Raw genomic sequence first — 22,021 nt, forward strand, 5'->3', positions numbered from 1 at the left:
GTCAAAGTCTAGCCCTGTACTTTGCTGTCTTCTTCCTCAGGGGACATGGGTCAGTGAGGACACATGGGCTAACTGAGCCAAGGCTCCAGAAAGCTCTAGAACTCCCATGGGCCCTGCATCATACCTGTTATCATCTTGCAAATGTCCTGGAGTGTCTTAGTGCTTTAAACTTACTCAACTGAATCCTGCTCCCTTATTTTACGTCTGAAATTACAAGTGCTGAAGGTGAGTATGTCCACCTCTCTGTTCAGTAATCAGGTAGGAAGAGGCTGGTGCCACAGACACCACCCCACACAGCACAATACAGAGGGTCTGGCGTAGGAAGAGGAGTGCTGCGGAGGTGCCTCACACGCTGCTTCCCAGCGGTATTGGTGGGACATACCGGACTTCAGTGTGAAGAAGCCTCAAATGAAAGTAGGTTTTGAGTAGGAAATGTGCCCATGGCCAGTGACTACCCTGCCCTAGAAAGCAGTCAGTCCTTCAACCTAGGGAACAGATCCTCCAAACAGATATAAGTAGGACACTATTTGTATGAGATCACATTGCAGAGGAATAAGTACAGAAATCTTTTCTTTTCTTGAGGAAGGGCCCCAGAGGACTGATCTTCCACCTAGCATATGTGGATCTTCTTCAGCACTTGCTTTTATGGACTATTAATTTGAAAGACAATGATACCTAAGCAGAACAGGACACACTACTAGTAAAGGAGAGTATGTCTCAAGGTGCATCATGTAAAGGCAGTTTTCACAGGTGAGCAAAGGGAATCACAGTGCAGCACAAAGGCCATTATTTGCAGTGTGTGTGAGAAAGGAACAAAAAACTGAAGCAGAATCAGAGCAGTTTGAAAACCCCTTGGAGATTTTTAGTGCCTTTAACTTAAAAATTATCCAAGGAACTAAAGAGGATGTCTAAGGGTAAGTAATTCTGTAGGCATAGATATGAGTTTGCAGAGGACAATGGTCATGCAGCCATCTCATGTTATACTCATGCCATTTAATATATTCATTTAGCACCTTGCCCTATGTATGCATCCCCAAATGCGTCCCATATTCAGTTCACGTGGCAAGGGTTTGGTAGCAGGAGGGCTACAGGGGTGGCTTCCGTGAGAAGATGCCAGAAGTTCCCCCATGTCAGACAGGGCCTGTTTCAGGTGGTTCTAAGACGGACCCACCACTGGCCAAAGCTGAGCCTCTCAGCAACGTTAGCAGCACCTTATTTAAGAAAGCGGGAAAATTGCTGCACAACAGCAGCTGGAGAAAGGAGTGAGAAAACATGAGAGCCGCAGCCCTGCAGCCCCCAGGCCAGGGCAGGGGGAGGCCGGGGGGCTCCAGGCCCCGCAGCAGCGGCTCCCCCCAGCCCGCAGCGCAGCCCCCGGCGGGGCAGGCTGTGCCCCCAGCCCACGGAGCCCCCGGGGGGCAGCTCCCCCCCGCAGCCCGCAGGGCCCCACACCGGGGCAGGGGCATGTGCCCCAAAGGAATTCCTGAAACCATGGAGAGCCCACGCTGAAGCAGGGTCCTGGCAGGACCTGCAGCGCTGTGGGGTCTGGGTTATGCTGGAGCAGTCTGTTCCTGAAGGACCACTATGGAAGGGATCCATGCTGGAGCAGTTCATAAAGAACTGCAGCCCGTGGGAAGGACTCACGTTGGAGAAGTTCATGAAGGACTGTCTCCCATGAGTGGGACCCCGCGCTGCAGTAGGGGAAGAGAGGAAGGAGGAAGGAGCAGCAGAGATAATGCGTAAGGAACTGACTGCAACCCCCATACCTTGTCCCCCTGTGCTGCTTGCGGGGAGGAGGTAGAGATGTCAGGAGTGGAGCTGAGCCTGGGAAGAAGGGATGGGTGGGGGAAGGTGTTTTCAGATTTGTTGTCACTTCTCATTATCCTAGTCTGTTTGAAAGGCAATAAATTCAATTAATTTCCCTAAACCAAGGACATTTAGCCCATGGCAATAACTGGTAAGTGATCTCCCTGTCCTCATCTTCATTACCAAGCTTGTCATCATATTTTTTTCCCCATCTTGTGGATGGAGGGGAAGCAACAGAGAATCTTGGAAGGCACCTGGTGACCAGTCAGGGTCAACCCACCATAAGATCCAAACAAATTCCCATTCTGTTTTCACAAAAACTTCTCAGTAATGTTGAATTGGGTCCAGATGCAGATGAAGGTAAGGAAGCATGCTATTCTTTTTAGCAGTGACATAACAAGCTGAATACTTGGGAGTGACTGTTATCAAAAGCTGGGCTTGAAGAAGTGGTAATGGCCATAGGGAGAAAAGGGAAGTCCTGGAAGTCTTGGACGTCAAGCACCGGTGCTTCTGGCTTGGGAAAGCTGGACACCGAGATTTCAGAGACAAGAGCTGGGAAGTAAGCATTGCCATCAGCAAAGATAAACAAAAAGAACAGAACATGCGAAGAAAAAAGATGATATAACTAAGAGAAGCCCTTCATTGCTTGGGCCAAAATAATCTTTGAAAAGTCTAGGAATATAGTCTCTTAAAATGAACAGGGAAGCCTAGTTCAAATTCTTAAAATACAGAAACCACAGAATACAGTTTCTTAAGTGAAGAAATATATTTTATCTGTCATAGATGACTGCACTTGTAGTCAAGAAGTTCCGGGCACTTCAAGGATGGACTGGGACTTCAGATGTAATCAGAGGGGTGAGATCTGCAAGAAAAGAAGAAACCTTAATTTAATACATTGAGTATATGGTACAGTTCTATATGTATTTCGGGATGACTTTCAGGCTGATTCCAGGCGCAAGAAATAAAGCAACAATAATTCATCCAAATATCTCTGGAAGCTGCAGCAGTACTCATCGAAGGAGGTGGGAGGGGAAACTGGACTAGCAGGGAGCTGCAGGCATGCACGGCGCTCCAGTCTGTGTCTTTCTCAGCCCCAGAAAGGGCTCCAGGGATTGCTGAGCTGGAGAGAGACGGGGGTGAGAGAGTAGAGGTCTTGGGTCAGAGGTGATCTGAAAAAGGACTGGGACATGAAGGGGAAGGATGGAAAGGCTTGTGGAGAAGTGGGAGGCATGTGTCAGGTCCTCCAGCTTTCATCAGAGGGCAATGTAACACTACCGCTGAGTTTTTAGGCACCCTGGTATCAAAACGAATATTCAAATGCAGAAGCTGGAACCTTATAAATGTGACCATATTCGATTTAATATGTAGAAATGAAGGTGAACCCATTTGTAATGGAGACTAAATGTAGTCTCTTAACAAATCTTTCAATTTCTCAACCACAATTTCACCTAGCAGCTGCAAACATTTTTGGGACCACTGGCTCCCGTATGACACAGCAGGACTGAATCTCTCCCAGGGAATTACTCCCAGTACAAAGCACTGACAGGGAAAGCACAGAGAAGCCTCAGCTGCTTTTCTTATTGCTAAAGGGGACTTGGAAGTGTTGCTGAACGCCCTACATAACCTGCGGAAAAACTGGGCCACTCTGTGTGCCAGAACTGTAGACTGCTCTGCATTTTTATTAACCAGTACATGTTCCTGTTTATACTTTCATGGGAAGCAGCTTTCCCATCTTGCAAAAGTTCTTGTCTTTTCAGAAGTTTCTCAATTCTCTGTTGGAATGAAAACAAGAAAATTGTTGGGTTGTTTTGGGTTTTCCCCCCCCCCGCCCCCCCATGAACAGCAAGAGGCAAATCCTGCCAGGAAAGTTCACAGCCTGGTTTTCACATCCCTCAGCCGTGCTGAGGGAGTTTGGATTATCACAGCATACACTCAACCATCCTCTCCTACCTGAGACAAGTGCTCTGACCTGGGTCAAGTCTGGTTTAATGTTTATTTACTTATACAAAATGTTTCCACTTTCCAGACACTGACATTTTCCAAAGGAAATTCACTTCAGAAGGGTGATAGGATTCATCTCACCCACCATTTGTCATCCATGACGGATTCCCTCGCAGCCGGTGGAGATCACAGAATCATTGAATCATTTAGCTTGGAAAAGACCTTTAAGATCATGAAGTCCAACTGTTAACCCAGGACTGCCAAGTCCACCACTGAACCATGCCTCTAAGCGCCACATCTATGTGTTTTTTGGGGATAGATGTTTTTTCACTTCCAGTGATGATGACTCAACCACCTCCCTGGACAGCCTGTTCTAATGCTTGACAACCCTTCCAGTGAAGAGATTTTTCCTGATATCCAATCTAAATGTTGGCCTATTTAGGAGCCTTGTTGACAGAGTCCCTTGGAAGACAGTTCTGAAGTGCCAAGGGGTCCAGAAAAGCTGGACATTCTTCAAGAAGGAAACCTTAAAGATGCAGGAACAGGTTGTCCCCATGTGCCAGTGACTAGATTAGCACATCAGAAGAGCAGTTCATCACAACTATAATGAAATGGGATCAACTGCTCCCTAGAGGTACCCATTGCTCTCAAATGACTCACCATGTTGTCTATAACATTCATTTTTGACCACCTAACATGAAGTAAGATGGACACAGCCATCTGACACGTGGCTGCACAGGCAGTGGCCTGCTCAGTGGGTACCTGCCTGCCAGGCTGCCCTCTGCACCAGACACCTCTTTTCCTCCTTCTTCCCTTTCCCTGCCTCCTTTGGCAGAGCAAAGCGGCTGCACGCAGTCCTGACAAATATTGCAGCCTCAGGAGAGAAGCTTTGGATCAAAACCTCCTTCTGCCAGTTTTTCAAGGTCTGAAAAGAACACCTTCATTGTCAAACCACAATTCTCTTAAGTGGGAAGGGATATAGGGGTAGTGGCAAATGGAGACATCATTAAGTAGACTGATCTTCAAGACATGGAAGTATAATCTGTCCTGAAAATCTGATTTTCAGGAACCAGAGAATCAAGGTCATTGATAGGGTTTCATATTGGGTATTCAAAAATCAGGTACCTGAAATCACTAGGCATTTAAAAAACTTGTTCCTGAAATAGATGACTCCCTAGATGTTTGCTAATCACCCTCATCTTCAGTGCTTTCCTTACAGATGGAAGAGTACGCACCTGCTCTGTTCCAGAGGGGATTCTGATAATATAATACTTTACCTTCAAAATCAGCAAAGATGAAAAGACTGTCATTTTTAAGGAATTTTTTCCAGTGCAGCTCCCTGTGGGTCAGGAACGTATTCCAGCCAACACCTGGGCTCATGTAGCAGTTGCAGAAAGAAGAAAAATTTCCAGTGATAGATGGCTTGTCCCACTGCAGGGTGTCATTTCTGCCTGTTGTGCAAAACCATAAAAGTAATTAAAGCTTACATCTAGTCAGCCCAGTAGTGTTACGTGCAGAGCAAACCTAGCCTGGTCTCTTGGCTTTCAACAGTTTTCTCCAGCTTGAGCAGACCTCGGCACCTCCATATTTCTCCCCCATGCACTCTGACTTACCATATACTAGCTGGTTTGGGTCCGTAGTGAAGCTAAGGCTGAGGGACATCCTGTGGATTACATCAGGGTCTTGATCCAAAACAGACAAGACAACTTGTCTGTGCCCAGCCGGCCATTCCAGAAGGCCATCATTTGGACTACTGCAGAGATGGAAAGTAATCCCCATGTAATTCACATAGGATGATGAATTTCTTCCGTGAGGATACAGCTGTAAAGCAAAGGCATAGCCTTCCGAGCTGTAAAATACGGGGCTTATGATATAATCGCCTTTTGAAGTACTGTTAAAAAGAGATGTGAAGTTTCTGATGTGCCAGACATTGGTGGGGCAGTTCGTCTCTGTCAGGCTGGTGTCATCGATGGCTATCCCCCCAGCAGACTGGGCTGGATCTCCTCTGATGCCCTGAAACCCATACCGGAATTTGGTTTGGACACCAAAGGGAATGCTGGCCAATTTCCAGTGATGTTCTCCATCAGCTAAAGGGGGAAATAAATATGTGTGACAATCAAAAGTCCAGGACAAAATCCCAAATCAAGCTGTGTCTTCCTCAAGTGTCCTGTGACCTGTTTGTTTGGTGAAGGATCTGTTTATGTGGCGATTGCCTAATGCCCTGCACCCTAGCTAATCCCAGAACAGTCTTAAGGAAACTACCTCCGAGCCAAATTCTCTTCTCACGGGCACTAACTCTGGAGTTACTCAACTGAAGCAAATGAAGGTTAGATTTACACCAGACACTTGAGCAGACTTTAATACGATAAACCAAGCCAGTGTTGTCTAGCATCAAAGTTTGCCAGCAGTTCAGATATGAAAACAGTTTCACCTACCTGTAATAGTGTGCAGCTTTTCCATCTGTCTAACATTTCCAGTTCCATCATCTTTCTTAATCCAGATAACTAGCTTATCCTGTGGATTTCCATTTAACCTGTAGAAAAACTGAAGGCATTTTTCCTTCTTCCTTGGATAAAGGATGCGAGATTCCAGAAGAGCTGACTGACCAGCATGTCCAGTTTTTGTATCTAAGTGCATGAAATATCCTCTACCTGGGAAGAACAAAACACAGTGGTGTGAAAAAAGTTTTTGATCCACTCACTAATGAAATGCCAGTGCTAAACAAGCTTTAGTGCAGTTTGCACTTGCCTAAGCTAGAAGTTATTTTCAAAGTAGAAAAAAAAAAATATTTCAATAGAAAAGAATTCTCCCTAAATTGCAAATTAATATTAAAATGAAAATGCACTGAAATATGGCTTGCAAACTAGTTGATTAAATAAGGTACATATTTGGTTCCATTCTTTAGGAATTAAGTACAAACCGTACAGTGCTAGTCCTGTCAACATGTACGAATTTTAAGTGGATGCACTTGGGCAGGGATTTTTTTGGAGACAGGAAGGAAAGTATTGGAAGGATCCTGTTAGGTCAAGGTCTTCAGTCTTCTGCTTTGCCTAGAAATCATGCCCTTTTATCAACAGATCAGACATCCCTATAAAAGCAGCTGAAGACATTTTTGCCATAATTCTGCTATGGGTAAAGGATTTATTAACTCCCAGTCCAGTTACTTTGTATCAACTCACGTTACCTTAAGCTAATGTGTTTGAAATAACTATTTCCTTTATTTCCTAATTAGTCGGCAATTCTACCTGTGGGCCAGAGTGATACCTCCTCAGAGTCTTTGATCTTTGATCTTCCTGGTTACAAAGACTGAACACTTGCACTCTCTGTCTGCATCAGCCTCGCTCTGTATATTCCAATTTTAAATCAGCTTCTTGAAGGCAACCGAGCCAGTGCACCAGCTTCACCTAATAGTCTCAGTACACACACACCACACACCCCCCATAGGAAGGGTCTCTCCTGACAGCAAGGACATTTTCAACCTGCATCACACTGGGGATTTCCAAATACCCTGTGGCTGCCTCTATGGGTTTGCCCTTTTCTTGTCTGTCTGGAAGCCGACTGAGGCAAGTAGCAGGGACTGTATAGCCAACGACGATTCTGAATTGCCACCTGATGCTGCTTTGAGCTCCATGCGTTTTTGTTTTTTTTTCCCAGCCTCATGCCTGCGTTTGGATGTGCTCCCATCACCGGCCTTCTGCAGTTAGTTCCCCTACAAATACCCACTGAAGCTGCTTATTTTCCAGTAACTGCTGACCTGTTTGCCCTCAGGAAACTTCTGAAGGCTGACTACTTAAGTTTTATACATTTTTCTTCCCCCTCCTTGAAGCTGAGCAGTTAATGATCTGTCACCAGCCACGAGAGGCAGGAAGCCGCTGTCACTCCCCAGCCACACACCCTGTCACACATCCAGAGCCTTCAGTGTCAGCAAACTGCACACCCTGCAAACCATGAGCAAACAGCCCATCAAGCAACAGCCAAACGGACTTGTTCCTCTAGAAACAAGCAATTGCCAACGGTGGGACCTAAACAACCCTCCTGTTCATTTTGCTCCCTGCTCAGAGCGTCTTTCGAGGGCTGGTTTTTGCACGGTGCCTTTCACCAGGCACACATCTGCCCTCCCAAACCCTGCGTGTGATGAGAATAGGAGCATCCCCTCGCCCTGCCTGCTATGTGTCTGCTTTCCTCCTCACTGACTGACTACTAGCTACTATGAAGAAAATTAAATCTATCCCAGCCAAAACCAGCACACACAGGATCTCCAATCTGTAGGCAAACACAGCATCAGGCAGCAAACATGACCTGTTACTGCCACAAGCCATCTTTTGCTCTCTCCTTCCTGGGAGCAGGTTCCACAGAAATGACTTTCCTTTCTAGTCAGCATATTTTTTCCTCTCCCACACCATGAGATGCTTTTGTGACTAAGCACCACTTGTGTTTGGGGAAGCAGATGTGCCTAACGATGGCCACTTGAACACAGACCAGCCAGGCTCAGGCCTGTGACTTTCAAAAGAGACTTTTTTGCGTGAAGATTTTTGGACTGTCTACGTGATGCTCCTCCCCAGCGTTTAATTTTCTCCCCACTGCCGCTGAAAACAAGAGACCTTACTCAATTTCTGTGTCCTGGCAGCAATCAAAATACTGCAGAACCCAATATTTGTTCAATGTATGTTTAAATCAGTGCAGTTGGAGCCAAAGCCTCAATCAAAAAGACCCCATGCAACACTCTCCTTGGCGGAGAGGAAATCACTGCCAGTTTGCTTCTCAGATAATCCTTCAGCGTCCCTGTGTGGTCAGCTCGAACAAACTTTGAATTACCAGCAGCTACACCCTCCTGATACGGCTCTGCATCACACAGCAACCCCTCCCTCGAAGAAGTCTTCTGAGGGTGGTTTCCTCTTGCTCCATGACAGATTGCTGAAGCTCAGCTTCCTATTTTGATGATCCCGGATTGGTTTCAATCTCAGAATTTGTCTATAAACAAGATTTGTGTCTTGCAATATTTGCTTATGTGCAAATTTGCTTATGTGCATCTCCTTCTGTGGAGATGCCTCAAATGAACTCCTGTACAAAGGGAAAGCGTCTTTCACCTTTAAACAAAGACTAGAAAATTACTCAAAATCCTGTCACATGCATAAAAGGAGAAGAGTTCCACCCGATGAAATTCTATAGAGTTTCACTAAAGTCACTTGTAGCAATCTGGTGGAGCTCTCTTCACTTTAATGGAGCTACCAGCAATTTACAACACCTAAGTCTCGAACTGTCATTTTCTTGACAAGATATACAATATAGGGAGAAGATTTAAAGAAGGGTTAAACATTTAAAATTAAAATTGTTATCCTTTCTATCTGAAAATTCAAGAGTCATGTTTACGATCAGGTATGCAGTGATTAACATTAACAGAAGGGTACTTCTAATGACTTGTTTACTTCTGTATATTTTCATTCTCACATCACATAAAAACACGGTAAAATCTAATGACCATCTAAAACTACACCTGGTACCTGCACAGCTTCCCACCAAAGTATGGTCTTCTTCTCCTGGTCTGCCCAATGTGTGTTCCCAGTTAGCACCGTCTTGTCTGCTTTGCACCATCCCACAGATACTGAGGAATTCAAAGGAGCACTGGTCCAGGAAGGTGAGGCTTGAAGCTGCCAGGAGTGGATTACCATGTTTTACCACATCCATCGACATCAAATAAGTCTCTCACCATTAATCCCATCCCAGAATGTTTACATACAGCATTTAACACCAGGAAATACATTCTTAATGCAACTGAAGACTATGAAGGCTTTCACATCGACATCTCCATTACCACACATAAATGATGTTTCCTCCTGAAAGAAACATCTTATCCTTCTCCCATTCTCGGCGGAATACTTCCTTGTGGGAACCAGTTTGGCCCCTGCAGGCTAGTTTTCCCTTCCAGACTTCCATCATTTTCTCTAAGCCCGCCTGGGATAGGCTCTGTGGCCCATTTCACTCTTCAGGGAGTAAATCAGAAGTAGTTCTGCTGAAGCTAGGGGAAATATTCAAGTGTGTGTTAACACAGTATGCCAGTACTGTACAGCATGTTGAGCTTTTACCTTCATAGCTCTGCCAGTGGAGCTGGAAAGCACAATTATCCCCATTTGTGCCCCTGACTCCGATTGTCTTACCTAACATCACATAGGCAGAAAAAAAAATTGAGATACTCTAATTTCAGAGACGCCAATTCCGAACCACTGTCACTTGAAGATTTTATCAGCAGCAGCAGCATGATGATCATCATCAATGAAGGAAATGGTAACTATTACAAGTAATATCATGGAAGTCCATATGAATTAAAGGTGTTAGACCTGTGATTCAATTCAAAGGTATTCTGTAAAAAAGAAATGGGGATCTGGCCACCATGGAGCTTGCTGCTGTGTAAAAAATATAGTTTCTCTTAGCACTGCAAGAGGAACCCAAGTGTGTAGCGTTCCTGTTCCTCTCATGTGACTCCATCCATGTTATAGTGAAGCTTGAGCAAGGATTTTCAAATACATGTGTGAGAAGAAGAACTTACTGCAGTTGTACATGCGATTCAGCCTCAGTAAGTCAATCCTGCTTAAATCCAGCCTCTGCCCAATGATCTCATTAAATTTAGGAATTTTTGTTGTAATAGAAGGAATGCTGCTATTGATGTTGAAAGAATATGGTCCGTAGTGCAGGACTGACTCATAATCATATGGGGTATTGAGGTCATCAAGGAAACTATCATTGTGTTTGTCAAAGGCATATGCAAAACCTAGACAAAAACATACAAAACTGATTAGGTAAGACCAGAAATAAAGCTGAGCACATAACATCTTTTAAAAATGTTTTACCTGTTACTAAATGATGGTCCACTTGTTAAAATGTAAGCAGCCATTCTCAACCAAAGACATTTTAGCATTGTAAAACAGAGACATGCATCTACATCTCAATCATTTCAGACCGGCATCATACCTTCAATAATTTCATCCCACCATATCTGAACATAGTCATCGCGATCTGTCCTGGATTGCTCATGGTAAAATCCCAGGGCATGCAGGACCTCATGTTCCACTATGGCTTTATAGTCACATCTCTCTCCTATAGACACTGTCTGGCCACTCTGCAGGTCCCCCACATGAGACCAGCACCTGTAAGGCAAAGACTCAGATATTGCACCTATTTTGCATTATATCGTCTATGATTTGTATCTACATGTTAACTCAACTGCCTGATCAAGATGAAAGTACAAAAAATCAATATTTTTTAGAATTTCTCACCTGAGTTTGACAGTCTTGCCGCGATAGGTTTGCAGTGCCAGAATACAGAGCAATGTGTACCTTCAGCATCCTGCCACAGTCTGGCAATGAGTCCCTGCCCAAGATGTGACTGACCTTCTCATTTCGTTTTGCCCTCCCTGCGAGCAGTGCATGCATGTTCTGCAGCTGGCTGCAGTTCTTGTGAAGGGGGTGGTGATGGCAAATGCTATTGCTCTTCAACGCTGGGCAGCCCCAGCTCAAACAGTATAGCAAGGGTAGTAGAAGAGTATGAGCAGCACAGGGAAGTAGAGCAGGTGCCTTATAACCTCATACACTGCACTGGGTGTTGTTTATTTGTATGTTTACCAAAGTATCTAAATAAGCGGCCCTATTTTCAAAGGTACTGAGCAGCCTCCAGTGAACTCAGGCTGTATCAGCTTCCCTGGTTTGAATCCTGAATACTGATTTGAATCCTAACTTTTCATGTCTATTCAGAAACAACTCATCACTGTGTGCTCAAAAAAAAAAAAAAAAAAAAAAAGCAAAAAGCTACCCAAAATTGCTGCACACCTGTCTTCCCACACCCCAGGGCAGATCTACACCAGATTCCTAGATGCAGACACTAGCTGGTGTCACCAGCTTCCTGATGGTCCTTCCCAGCAAGCGGGGAAATCCCATGACCTAACTTTATCAGCCAGTGTTGGCACCTGCCACTGAGTTATCTTCACTGGCACCTTCATGGTGCCTGGACAGTAACAGGCATCTGGCGTGTGAGTCACCAGACTTATTTTAGGCTTCTGTTTTAGATGATAGGGTTTGTGGCTTGGAAGAGTCACCTCCTCCCCAGCTGAGCAAAGGAACCTGTGGTGACCTGCACGATGGTAGAGGTTGTTGGCTTCAACATTTGGTCAGGAAAAACCAACCCAGCATCTGAAAGCAAGGACGAAGCTCCACGCTAATGCCAACGCACCAGTGACATACCCTGCCCAAACCAATGCCAGGAGGAAGTTTTATTCCCTGAAAGAGCACCAAGAAGGGGATTCACTTCAATAACCAGGATGCAAATGGGAATAAAATAGTCTTTTCTTACATTAAGAGCACACCACAAACAGAAAACACCATTGGTTACTCCAGTGTAATATAAACAAGCTGTGGGACAGAAATGTGGCTCAGGAGTTTATGTCCTTTGTACGAGCAAGAAAGAAAATGAATGTCTCCTCAGCTGGAAAAACTATCATATCAAACAAGGTGATACAAACTGGATTGTTAATACAAAATTACCCATCCAGCTTCTCAAACTTCAGGTAAGTCTGTTCCCCTTCATAGGGCTTGAAATCAACACAAGACTTCAGCCTGAACATGTCAAACGCCTGCAGGATAACACCTTTAGCATTCAGATCTGAAACACAGAGCAGAGGATGACAATTGCAGTTGTTCTGCTTTTATAATGTTATAAATATATATAATTCTAGATAGAAAGTATGAACAAGCATGCATTAAAAATATGAACACGTATTAAAAGTATCTGCCTGGATGAAAGAGCCAGAGGCTCTGTTAGCAGAATTCCCTGACTTTGGCAGGGACCATATGGAGAAATAACATCTTTTATTAGATAAGCTGATTGTACTGAAAAAAAAAAAACCAACCAAAAAGGCTTTTGGGCATCCATGGCACTGCTTAGTTTTTGTTGAGTAATTTTATTGCATGTTATCATATAAGTTCAAGTATTGCAAACTTTGAGCTCAGGGCTAGTAAACACAGGAGAGATCCATACGACTTTAACACCGATTTGCTATTAGCTTGTACTCCTAACTTGTTTAAGACAACTTAAAATATTGTCTAAATTTAAATGAAAACAAGAAGGGAGAATGCTCTGAACGATTTTTCTTATATCTGCATTTCCTTTCTGCCTGTATTAAGCTGGGACTGTTAAGAAGAGATAAGGCACAAAGGGTGCAGTAGATCAACATGCATGTTCTTGAGATTAGCATTTCCTGACTTCATTATCTAGAGATCTCAGCCAGATAACACTGATACCAGTTAAACTGGCTGCTCATCAGCATCTGGCCAGTCACTGGAGCTGTTACATTGCAAACAAAGTGCTGGCCAGCAGTCACAAAGGCTTAAATGCAGCACAACTCAATAGCAAATGAAACAAAAGCAGCCCAGAGAGCTGGGCAAAACCAGGGTATATCTAATGCAATAATACAGTGCTACCATAATAAAAAGTCTTATTACCCAGGCTGTCAGCTAGGATATAGGGGATGGGGAAATTCCATCTGTAGGAGTTGTTTCTCAGAGCATTCCTCTCCAGCTGTTAATGAGATCAACATGCTTGTGTTAACATTTTAAGCCCAATCTACGCTCTTGCTAATGTTGATTTAGATCAGCAGCACATACCGGTAAGATAATATCACCCTCAAAAAGCTTCATTCCTGTTTCTGAAAGGAGATAAACAACCATTTAGGCCAGAGTAACATATCAAGCACTACAATATGTGTTTTTTCAAAGACCTTACAATCTATCAGGCTGTCTCATCAACGAACCCACCTCCCTTTAAACAGCAACTGCCCAGAAGCAAGCAAACAAATAACCACTGCCGCACTATAACATGCCAGTCCTCCATCCGCTGCTAAGGGGGATTTGGGCATGAATTATGATTTCCATAAAAATTTCATAACACCTGCCCAGAGGAGATTTTATTCTTTTTCTCAGGCTTGTATCCTGAAACAACTCTGGACTTGTGAACATTGAAGTTGATGTACGGGTGGAATGGATTTATTCAGAAGTTAGGCATCTAAATAGCCTAACTAGTTAGCTAACCTAGGCTAATCATCTGGGATTGACCACGTCATCAAAGAAGAAAGACCAGAATTCTAGAGAAGGAAGAGGTTCAGCCTGCATCAAGCTCAGGCTGAAGCAATTAAATCTATGTGCTATGTGTCTCCGATCCCCTCAGATGGATAGCTGTGTGTCCATCCAGTTGCCTAAACATAAGTGTCTGGTACCACTTGAGATGCACAAGGATGTCCAAACGATCCACATGGGCTGCTAGACACAAAGTTTGGGAGGCTCCTTCCCCTTCTATAGAGGTGCTTGGAGGGGATGGATTTGAACTGGCACGAGATACCTGTGTTTTAAGCAGCTGGTCCAAACCTTCCATGCTTTAAAAACACAGCATTTGAGACTCTCATTTTATCCCCTTATTTTTTTAAGGTGCCAGATTCCCCACGCAAAGCTGAGCCCAAACCCCAGCCACTGTATTGTCCTCTAGTGTAACATTTTCATTTAATGCCCTTTCATTTAAGCACAATCCTGGCATAGACAGCTCATCTTCAGATCTTTTATTATACAAAGAACTTTATTCTCCTCACATACATATGGAGAGAAAAAAAAACAACAAACCCAAACCCAAACCAAAACACCAAAACACCTCCACGCTACACCACATTTTCTGTTCTGTCAGAAAAACCAGAGGAAACTTACATTAGAGCAGATAACAATGTCAGGAAACGGAAACTCTCTCATGGCAACGCTCTGAAACTCTGGGGCAGGGCTGAAGGTACTTAAGTTTCATATCTTGGTCATCAGTCATGTGAAACCAACCAACTCAAGATAAAGGCACAGTAATGAAGCAGAAGTTGAATTAGAGCCACTGCCAAGGTTCCTCTGGGGCATGTGTTGCAGAATAGCGCTGTGGGGAGGGATGCAGGTGCAGTCCAGGGGTTGCTGAGCCTTCCCCAGCAGCAGTTGAGTGTGTTTCCAAGATTAAGATTAAGATCTTCGGTTTCCTGCAGAACTATTCTTGTGGAAATTTCCTGGCCTTTCCATTTTTCCTTTCCAACATCAACCTTTCATGAATCTTTCTGTCTTCTGCCCTGTGCCCTGCTCTTGCCTTTCTGTCCTCTCTCACTACTACCAGACTGTAAAATGAAGGTCTTCCCTCTCTCCAAAAGCAGCTGGGGTTCACCTCACATATTTCTGAGTGCCTTGCCATTCTCACTGTATCCAGGATGCATTTGGGATTTTTTTTTCACATAGGAGGGAGCTTTCAGTTCCCTCTGGTGCCATCTCATCTGCCAGGCTTGTGGTCTTCAAAGGCTATCTCACATCTCTGTAATAATCGAACAGCCTGCTTATTTAGTGTCCAGACTTACCTGAGTTTATTTCTGGAATGTCCTTTCTAAGCTGTCCTCCATCAACATCATTAACTATCAAAAGAAGTAATACACCTAAGTTAGTGACTCAATGACACGAGTTGATATGATTGTCCACTTGATGACAGATAGGCTTCTGTTAACACAAAAATATCGCATCCTTACCTCTGTCTTCAACAGAGTTTTGGATCTGAAACGTAGAAAGTACAGTTTCAAAATCACAGACAAGTGAAGTGAAATCTCACCCTGATCCCAAGCAAGAAAATAGAGGAGCAACTGGGAATACCGTAAAGGCAGAGGAGCAGGAAACCAGTGCTGTGAAACACCATATCCTCCAGGAATTCATTTCAGAAGATCATCTGCTGCTACCTGCCAGTCTAGATATAGTGTCCTGCAGGTAAATAGGCTTCAGAAGCACTGATAAGCATAAGCCATCAAAAAAGTTGAACTTTAAAAGGCAGAGCAGACTTTAATCTTAATAGATATAGCCATAAGCCAACCCAATAAGCAATCTGCCTCCCCATTTTATAACTATTCTTAGCATGTTAACCCTTGTAGCAATCAGGAGCTACCAAACTATTTAAAATTTCTGTGACTTCTTCAGAGAAAATCTCACTCTTCTGTTTTACGCACCATCCTGACCTCATCCTGACATGAGACCACCAAAGCTGATGAGTAGGAAAGTAACAACCTTTTGGAAAAAGAGGCTTGTGGTTTGCAAGCTGAATAAATCAATTTAAGAGAAGGCTTGCTTGGTGGGTTGGGTTTTTTTATTCCTGAAAACATCTTGGTAGATGCAAACAAATTTTTGTTTTCCTCTGATTCTATGGGTAAAGCATCATCTTTGATTTAAAAATAGCATTATTTTTGTAATCAACAGAAAGCCAGCCATCAAGTTCCAGCAGACCATGTTGGTTTGGGTTTCTTCAGGAGATCTCAAAGACTTTGTATCTCAGAGCAGGAGTACAGCAAGAAGTCATTTGGTCCCACTCACGTGCCCATGAAGCCATGTGCTCCCAGTGTTTTGCATGGGAATCCCACCCCAGTCTTTCCCTTTGAAGGCAAGTCATGTGGGCCAGGGTGAAGCAGGGCAGGAGAAAGACTCCTCGGTGAGAAGGCAAAAGCAGGGCTGAGCTTTGCCTCTGACTGATCAGCGGGATTTTCCTCCTGGCAGCCACATGAAGGGGTTTTGCACGCTTCTGCAACTCTCTTGCTCCCACACACTTCCTGCACCTCCTCCTCCTCCCACCTTCCCACCACTGCTGCTACCTTTGCCTCCCCTTTGCTCACTTACCCGGCTCATGTTGCACCCCCATCCTTGGGGGAAGGACTGTCCTTGCCTGGCTGCAGAATGGGAAAGAGGAGATATTCAGTAGGCAGCTCCCTGGCCATGCTTTGCAACCTGCTGGCAGTCCATCCTCCCTGGTGAGACCCCAGGTGTTGGGCACTGCAAGAAGTGAGAGGGTTGTTATGGGACAGGAAGGGGACAGCTGCACCAGCCTGCAGTGGTGGGGGCCAGGACAGGCCACCTCGAGAGTCCAGGGTCTCTACAGGTGGCACACCCAGTACTGCTACCTGCACGGGGCATCTATGGGGATGGGAGAGGGGAGTGAAGTACCAGTGAGTGCAAAGAAGTTAGTCGACATGCCTCATCAGCATCCTTCCCCTAGAGACGTGTCCACAAACCATCCCATAAAACCATCCCATGAAATCAAGGCCAGAAGAGAGGACACAAACTGAATTCACCAACAAGCATCTGTCAGTTCCCAGCCTGCATGTCACAGGAGCAGCAGAATGGGGGTTAGAGGGAGAGAAATTCCCAGATCAGCCTCCAGAAACACAACTTGCAGGGGAAGAAAAGCCACTAATGGCCAGCTGGCACAAGCCAGCCCGGACTTCTGGACCCAAGGGCATAGACCAAAACAAAAATAATGGATTTGCCTCCTTGCCACCCAGTCTGTAAAACTTCCACCCTCCCTAGACATGAAGCTGATAGCAAATAAGATACAGAGAAATGGGTATGCATTAAATGCTGCTTCTTACTGATAGTCCCTGCAGGCCAGCAGTGTTGTGTCCAGTGCCTATAAGGCTCCTCTTCACACACACACACACACACGAGGAGTCTGATCTCCATCACAGTTTGACAACTTCCTTCCTGACTTTTTGCAGGTCTAAAGGACCTGGAGATCATCTGACTTCACATTAATTCTTGCATTGTTAGCCCCAGAGAATAAGTTGCTTTCCTTAAGCAATTCTCTTTTGAGCTTCCAGACAACATCCATAGACAAGATCCATCCATAAGTGCAGTGACTGTCTCTAACATCACTTCAGTCAAGCATGACTAGATTTAAATGATCCATAATATTTTTGAATGACTGCATCCAAACCAAGCTATGACATTCATGTCTTCTAGGCAATATGAAAAATAAAGGGTGGTGAAGATCTCACTAGAACTTTTATTAAAAGCCACTGGGCTATCTGAATGGATTGCATGGGATCATGTGGTAGGCATCATGTTTTGTTGTTGAGATGAACTCTAGGCCTTCTTTGAACACATTTCAATGTGTTAATGCTATAGCAAGGTCCTTAGCAAAGAAAATGCAAAAAGGAACGTGTGATAATACTCAGAGTAGTGCTTGCATTTATGTCCCCCAGAAAACAAGTGCATCACTCCGAAGAGGGAAAATGCTGCTGGTTTATTTCTTGTAGGTAGACAGCTATTTGCTGTGATTTAAATTTTTGCTGATTACATCACAACACTGTCCAAGATCTAGTCAGTAACTGAGGTTCTGATTTGCAAGGTCCGATGTGCAAGGTCCTGTACAAACCCAAAGTCTATAGGCAGTCCACATCCTACAGAGCTTAACACACTGCTTGTTAAAAACCCACAGTTTTCAGGATCTGAAGCCATTTGGAGGTTTGAGGGTATGTCAGTGTGTCAGGAGCCCAGCATGGTCCCACCCCTAAAACTCTTCATGTTGCTAGCAGATGAGTTTTGAGCCTTGGCATGGAGGCTCATGCTTATTTTTGCCTTTTCCCTCTATATGCTTCAACTTAAACATTTAAAAGAAAGTCCTGCTTTTCCTTCAGTGCCCTTCCTCCACCATGTGGCTCTTCACTTATGATTAAGGCATTACTATTGGGAAAACTAACATGGACTTCAGTGCCCATGGAGGGTCCAAATTAACTCCAGTTTCCAGCATCTTGGTTGAATTTTGCAGCTCCTGGGCTCTCAGATGATAGAGCACAGGGACTCCCCTGACTGTGCTTCGCTAAGCGCACCCCTCTGTGTGAGCATCATTGGCAACAAAGGGACAGGAGAACCCAGACCGTGAATCCTGGCAGTGATCAAACACGGGACAGTCACTAAATCTCAACACTGTCCACTGCAGAAAAACATCTGCGTTGTTTGTGTCGCCCAGCACAGCTCTTCTGAACTGAAATTCAAATATTGAAGAGCAACACTGATGCCAGGTAAGGGAATACCCAGCACATTTACATTCCTGCACCTGCCCTACTCTGCATAGAAGCAGCACCAAAATCACCACCACCAGCAGCTCTATAAAGCTCCTGTTTCCATACATGACAGTAGGGGAACAGCAGCTGCTAACCTGCGTTAAGCATTGGTGCAACAAACTACTTTTCCAGCACAGCACTGTTACCCACCTTGGGAGGATGGAAGCTTGCTACTCTCAAGATAAACTTAATGTCACTTCACACGATGTCATGGTTCTGGTCGTCATCACACTTCAGGCATTTGCTGGCATATGGATAAATGTTTTCATTGTTTTTGTGCTTTGTATTTCTTGGGCCAAAACGAAAATCTTCAGCTCTAATGAGAAAATCGTGATGTTTCTGGGATGCTCCAGGTTTTGGCATTTGTGCGTCACATGGCTGTATTTCTTTCTTTCAATAATTTACCCCTGGTCATTTTATGTTCACCCCATACCTGAACTACTTTCAGCTCTTCAGAGCTTTTTACATTCTTCCAACATGTGGGTTTCTGCCTGGCTTTGTGTTTTTTATTGCATAAAAATCGCAAATTTCAGGCACATCTTCTTCATCTACCTGAAAGCAAAAATTGACAGGATTGTGCCATGGCTGTTGTGGGGTGCAGTGCTTTTATCCCTGTTCCTCTGCATCCTCGTCTACAACATCACTTACACAGCACCCTGTAAAAACCTCAATAATTCCACCATCCTAGCAAATACGTGGAAACTGAAAGTCAAAATGGATGAACATTATTTCCCTGTTTTTATTGTTGGTGGCTTCGGAATTGTCAGTGCATTCATGGTAGTAATCTTTTCTGCCCTTCTCCTCCTCTTTTCTCTCTGGAAACATCAACGCAAGATGCAGACAAACTCAGTGAAGAATCTCAGCATGGATGCCCATATCAAAGCAATGAAATATGTTATGTCTTTCTTCTTCCTTTACAGTATTAACTTTATATGTTTCATCTTGATAATGATTTACACCACAAGGGAGCAAGGTCCCGTGACATTTGTCATTTTAGTATTTCACTGTGCTCTTCCGGCTGTTCATTCCCTTGTTCTGATTTTCAGCAATCCCAAACTGGAAAAGGCACTGCTAAGGACTCTGCCCTGTGTGAAGTGCAAGGTTTGTATGAGGTAGAAACTGTAATAAAAGCTGGAACCCATTAAAAATGTTGATATTTTGTTATAAAAATCACATAATTTAATCTCTAATGCAACTCTCCAGACAGTGTAGATGATACAGATGTTCTATCTTCAGCAAGTTAAGAAAACTTCACTATAATGCTTTGAACTACATTATTATGCATTAAATAAATAAATATTATAATCTGATTTAGATAATTCTTTGTGTTAAATTATTGTCAGTAACAAAGTAATTTAGACCTGGTACATGGGCTAGCTGCAAAAGGGGAATAACAATACTGAAAACCTTCTAAAAATGCTTTGGCATTTGCTGATTGAAGCTACTTACTTAAACAACCTGTTTATATCTATTTTGGTTTATGTTTATTTCTGCTGTGACTGTGTACTTTGCAACATTATGAGTTGTACCACTATCTTGTATTGATTTATAACTTATGTGTGAATATGTTGATCACTATTATTCACCAGGGGTGGTGACTGACTTGTAAACAGCAATGCAGAAATGGCCTTGGGGTGGGCAGGTGGGGTGGGGAGTCCACTTCCCATGCCAGAATGAGGTGTCCACCCTCTGCCCCACTTCATGTAAAACCATGACTTCCCCTGCTTTGTGTGACTGCTCTCCTGGTCTGCTTTTCTTTTTGTACGAGATCTGCTTTTACCAATAGATTCTGGCTTAGTAAACACTGAGGAAGGCGAGTTTTGTGCAAAGTGCAGTGGGGGATAAAGTCACGCTTTCAACTTGCAGTGACCCATGGGCGGATGCTCAGGGTGTTCGTGCCAGGTGCTGGCAGCTGGGGACCCATGGGATTCTCTGTGAAGCAAAGTCAAGGTTATCCCGTGCCAGGGAAAGTCAGTTCCAGCTGCCTGCAAAGGATCCACTGCAGAGCACAGCTCAGCCCATCAGCAATGCAGATGGCTCCTCTGGGAAAATGTATTTAGGAAAGGAAAAAACACTCCCCAGCAGTGAGGAGTGAGGGAAATTGTGAGGAACAGTCCTGCAACAAACAGGGTCAGAAAAGGAAGGGGAGGATGTGCTCTAGGTTCTGGAACAGGGATTCATCTGCAGCCTGTGGATAGGACTGTGGTGATGCAGGTTGTCCCCCCACAGCCCATGGAGGTCCACAGTGGAGCTGGTACCCACCCTGCAGCCTGTGGAGGACCCCATGCCAGAGTAGGTGCGTGTGCCCTGAAGGACTGAGGCCCATGGACAGCACACACTGGAGCAGGCGTATCCTGAAGGACGGCAGCCCATGGGAAGGACCCACGCTGCAGCAGGGGAAGAGCGTGAGCAGGAAGGAGCAGCAGAGACAAAGTGTTATGGACTGGCTGCAAGCCCCATTCCCCATCCCCCTGCGCTGCTTGGGGAGAGCGGGGAGAGGAGTTGGGAATGAACAAGTGAAGTTGAGCCTGGGGAAAAGTGGGGGTGGAGGTATGGTGCTTTAGTTTTGTCTTTGTTCCTCATCATCCTACTCTATTTTCAATAGGCAAGAAATTAAATTGATTTTCCCCAAGTCAAGTCTGTTTTGCCTGTGGTGGTCCTTGGTGAGTGATCTCCCTGCCTTTATCTCAACCCATGAGCTTTTCCATCTTATTTTTCACCCCTGTCCTGTTGAGCAGTGAGGGTGAAGGAGCATCTAGGTGGGCGGCTGGCAGCTGGCCAGGGTCAACCCACAACAGCAGATGATCTAAACACGGAATAGCTCCAGCATGAACAAAGTAGAACCTGAATGGTTCTTTTCTTGCACCACCTCAGGCCCAGAGGGATGTCTTACCTCATGCCAAGAGCCAAGAGTGCATTTTTCATGCATCTCAGCAGGTTTTGCTTCTGCTCTTGTTTTAGAACACTTACCCAGAAGCAGTGCATTTGACAGGTGTGAAGCCCAAATCTCAGAGGCCTCCTGAAGCTCTGCAGAATTCAGATATATCCAAAATGCTCTCCAGTGAGTCATCTCAGGTGTAGCAGGAGCTCTGCTGGACATGGATTCACTCTAGAAGAAGTGGCTGAGCTTTCTCTCTGCTGCATTTTTGAGAACTATCTTTAATGTATTCCTACTAGCAAAAGGCTTCTCAGATCTTCTTTTCCTCAGACAAAGGAGATGCGGTCATCTTGTAGGGCAAGAGTGTGAAAGGGTCACTAGTTTCTATGTACTTTCTACTAGAAATAAAACCAGAGGCTCAGAGAACATAAGCAGCCCCAGGATGCTAATTTGAAAAGTCAAAGTGGAAGTGAAGC

General features: G+C 44.5%; 2 protein-coding genes across 2 annotated transcripts; one reads left to right on the forward strand and one right to left on the reverse strand.

The window, feature by feature from the left end:
- Positions 1 to 2,621: 2,621 nt before the first annotated feature.
- On the reverse strand, positions 2,622 to 16,454 carry LOC119149873 (meprin A subunit alpha-like). The gene is made up of 13 exons (XM_037391730.1): positions 16,446 to 16,454; positions 15,317 to 15,341; positions 15,152 to 15,205; positions 13,395 to 13,435; positions 13,233 to 13,308; positions 12,276 to 12,393; positions 10,711 to 10,886; positions 10,289 to 10,510; positions 9,246 to 9,392; positions 6,180 to 6,395; positions 5,358 to 5,831; positions 5,022 to 5,195; positions 2,622 to 2,665 (listed from the first exon to the last, which is right to left on the reverse strand). Exons 1-13 carry the CDS (start codon positions 16,452 to 16,454, stop codon positions 2,622 to 2,624), a joined length of 1,776 nt encoding a protein of 591 aa, XP_037247627.1.
- A 2,372-nt stretch (positions 16,455 to 18,826) lies between these two features.
- On the forward strand, positions 18,827 to 19,783 carry LOC119149629 (taste receptor type 2 member 9-like). Its single transcript, XM_037391102.1, has one exon. It carries the CDS (start codon positions 18,827 to 18,829, stop codon positions 19,781 to 19,783), a length of 957 nt encoding a protein of 318 aa, XP_037246999.1.
- Positions 19,784 to 22,021: the final 2,238 nt, after the last annotated feature.

The sequence above is a fragment of the Falco rusticolus genome, chromosome 6 (genome assembly GCF_015220075.1).
Source record: "Falco rusticolus isolate bFalRus1 chromosome 6, bFalRus1.pri, whole genome shotgun sequence".
NCBI classification, from domain to species: domain Eukaryota; kingdom Metazoa; phylum Chordata; class Aves; order Falconiformes; family Falconidae; genus Falco; species Falco rusticolus.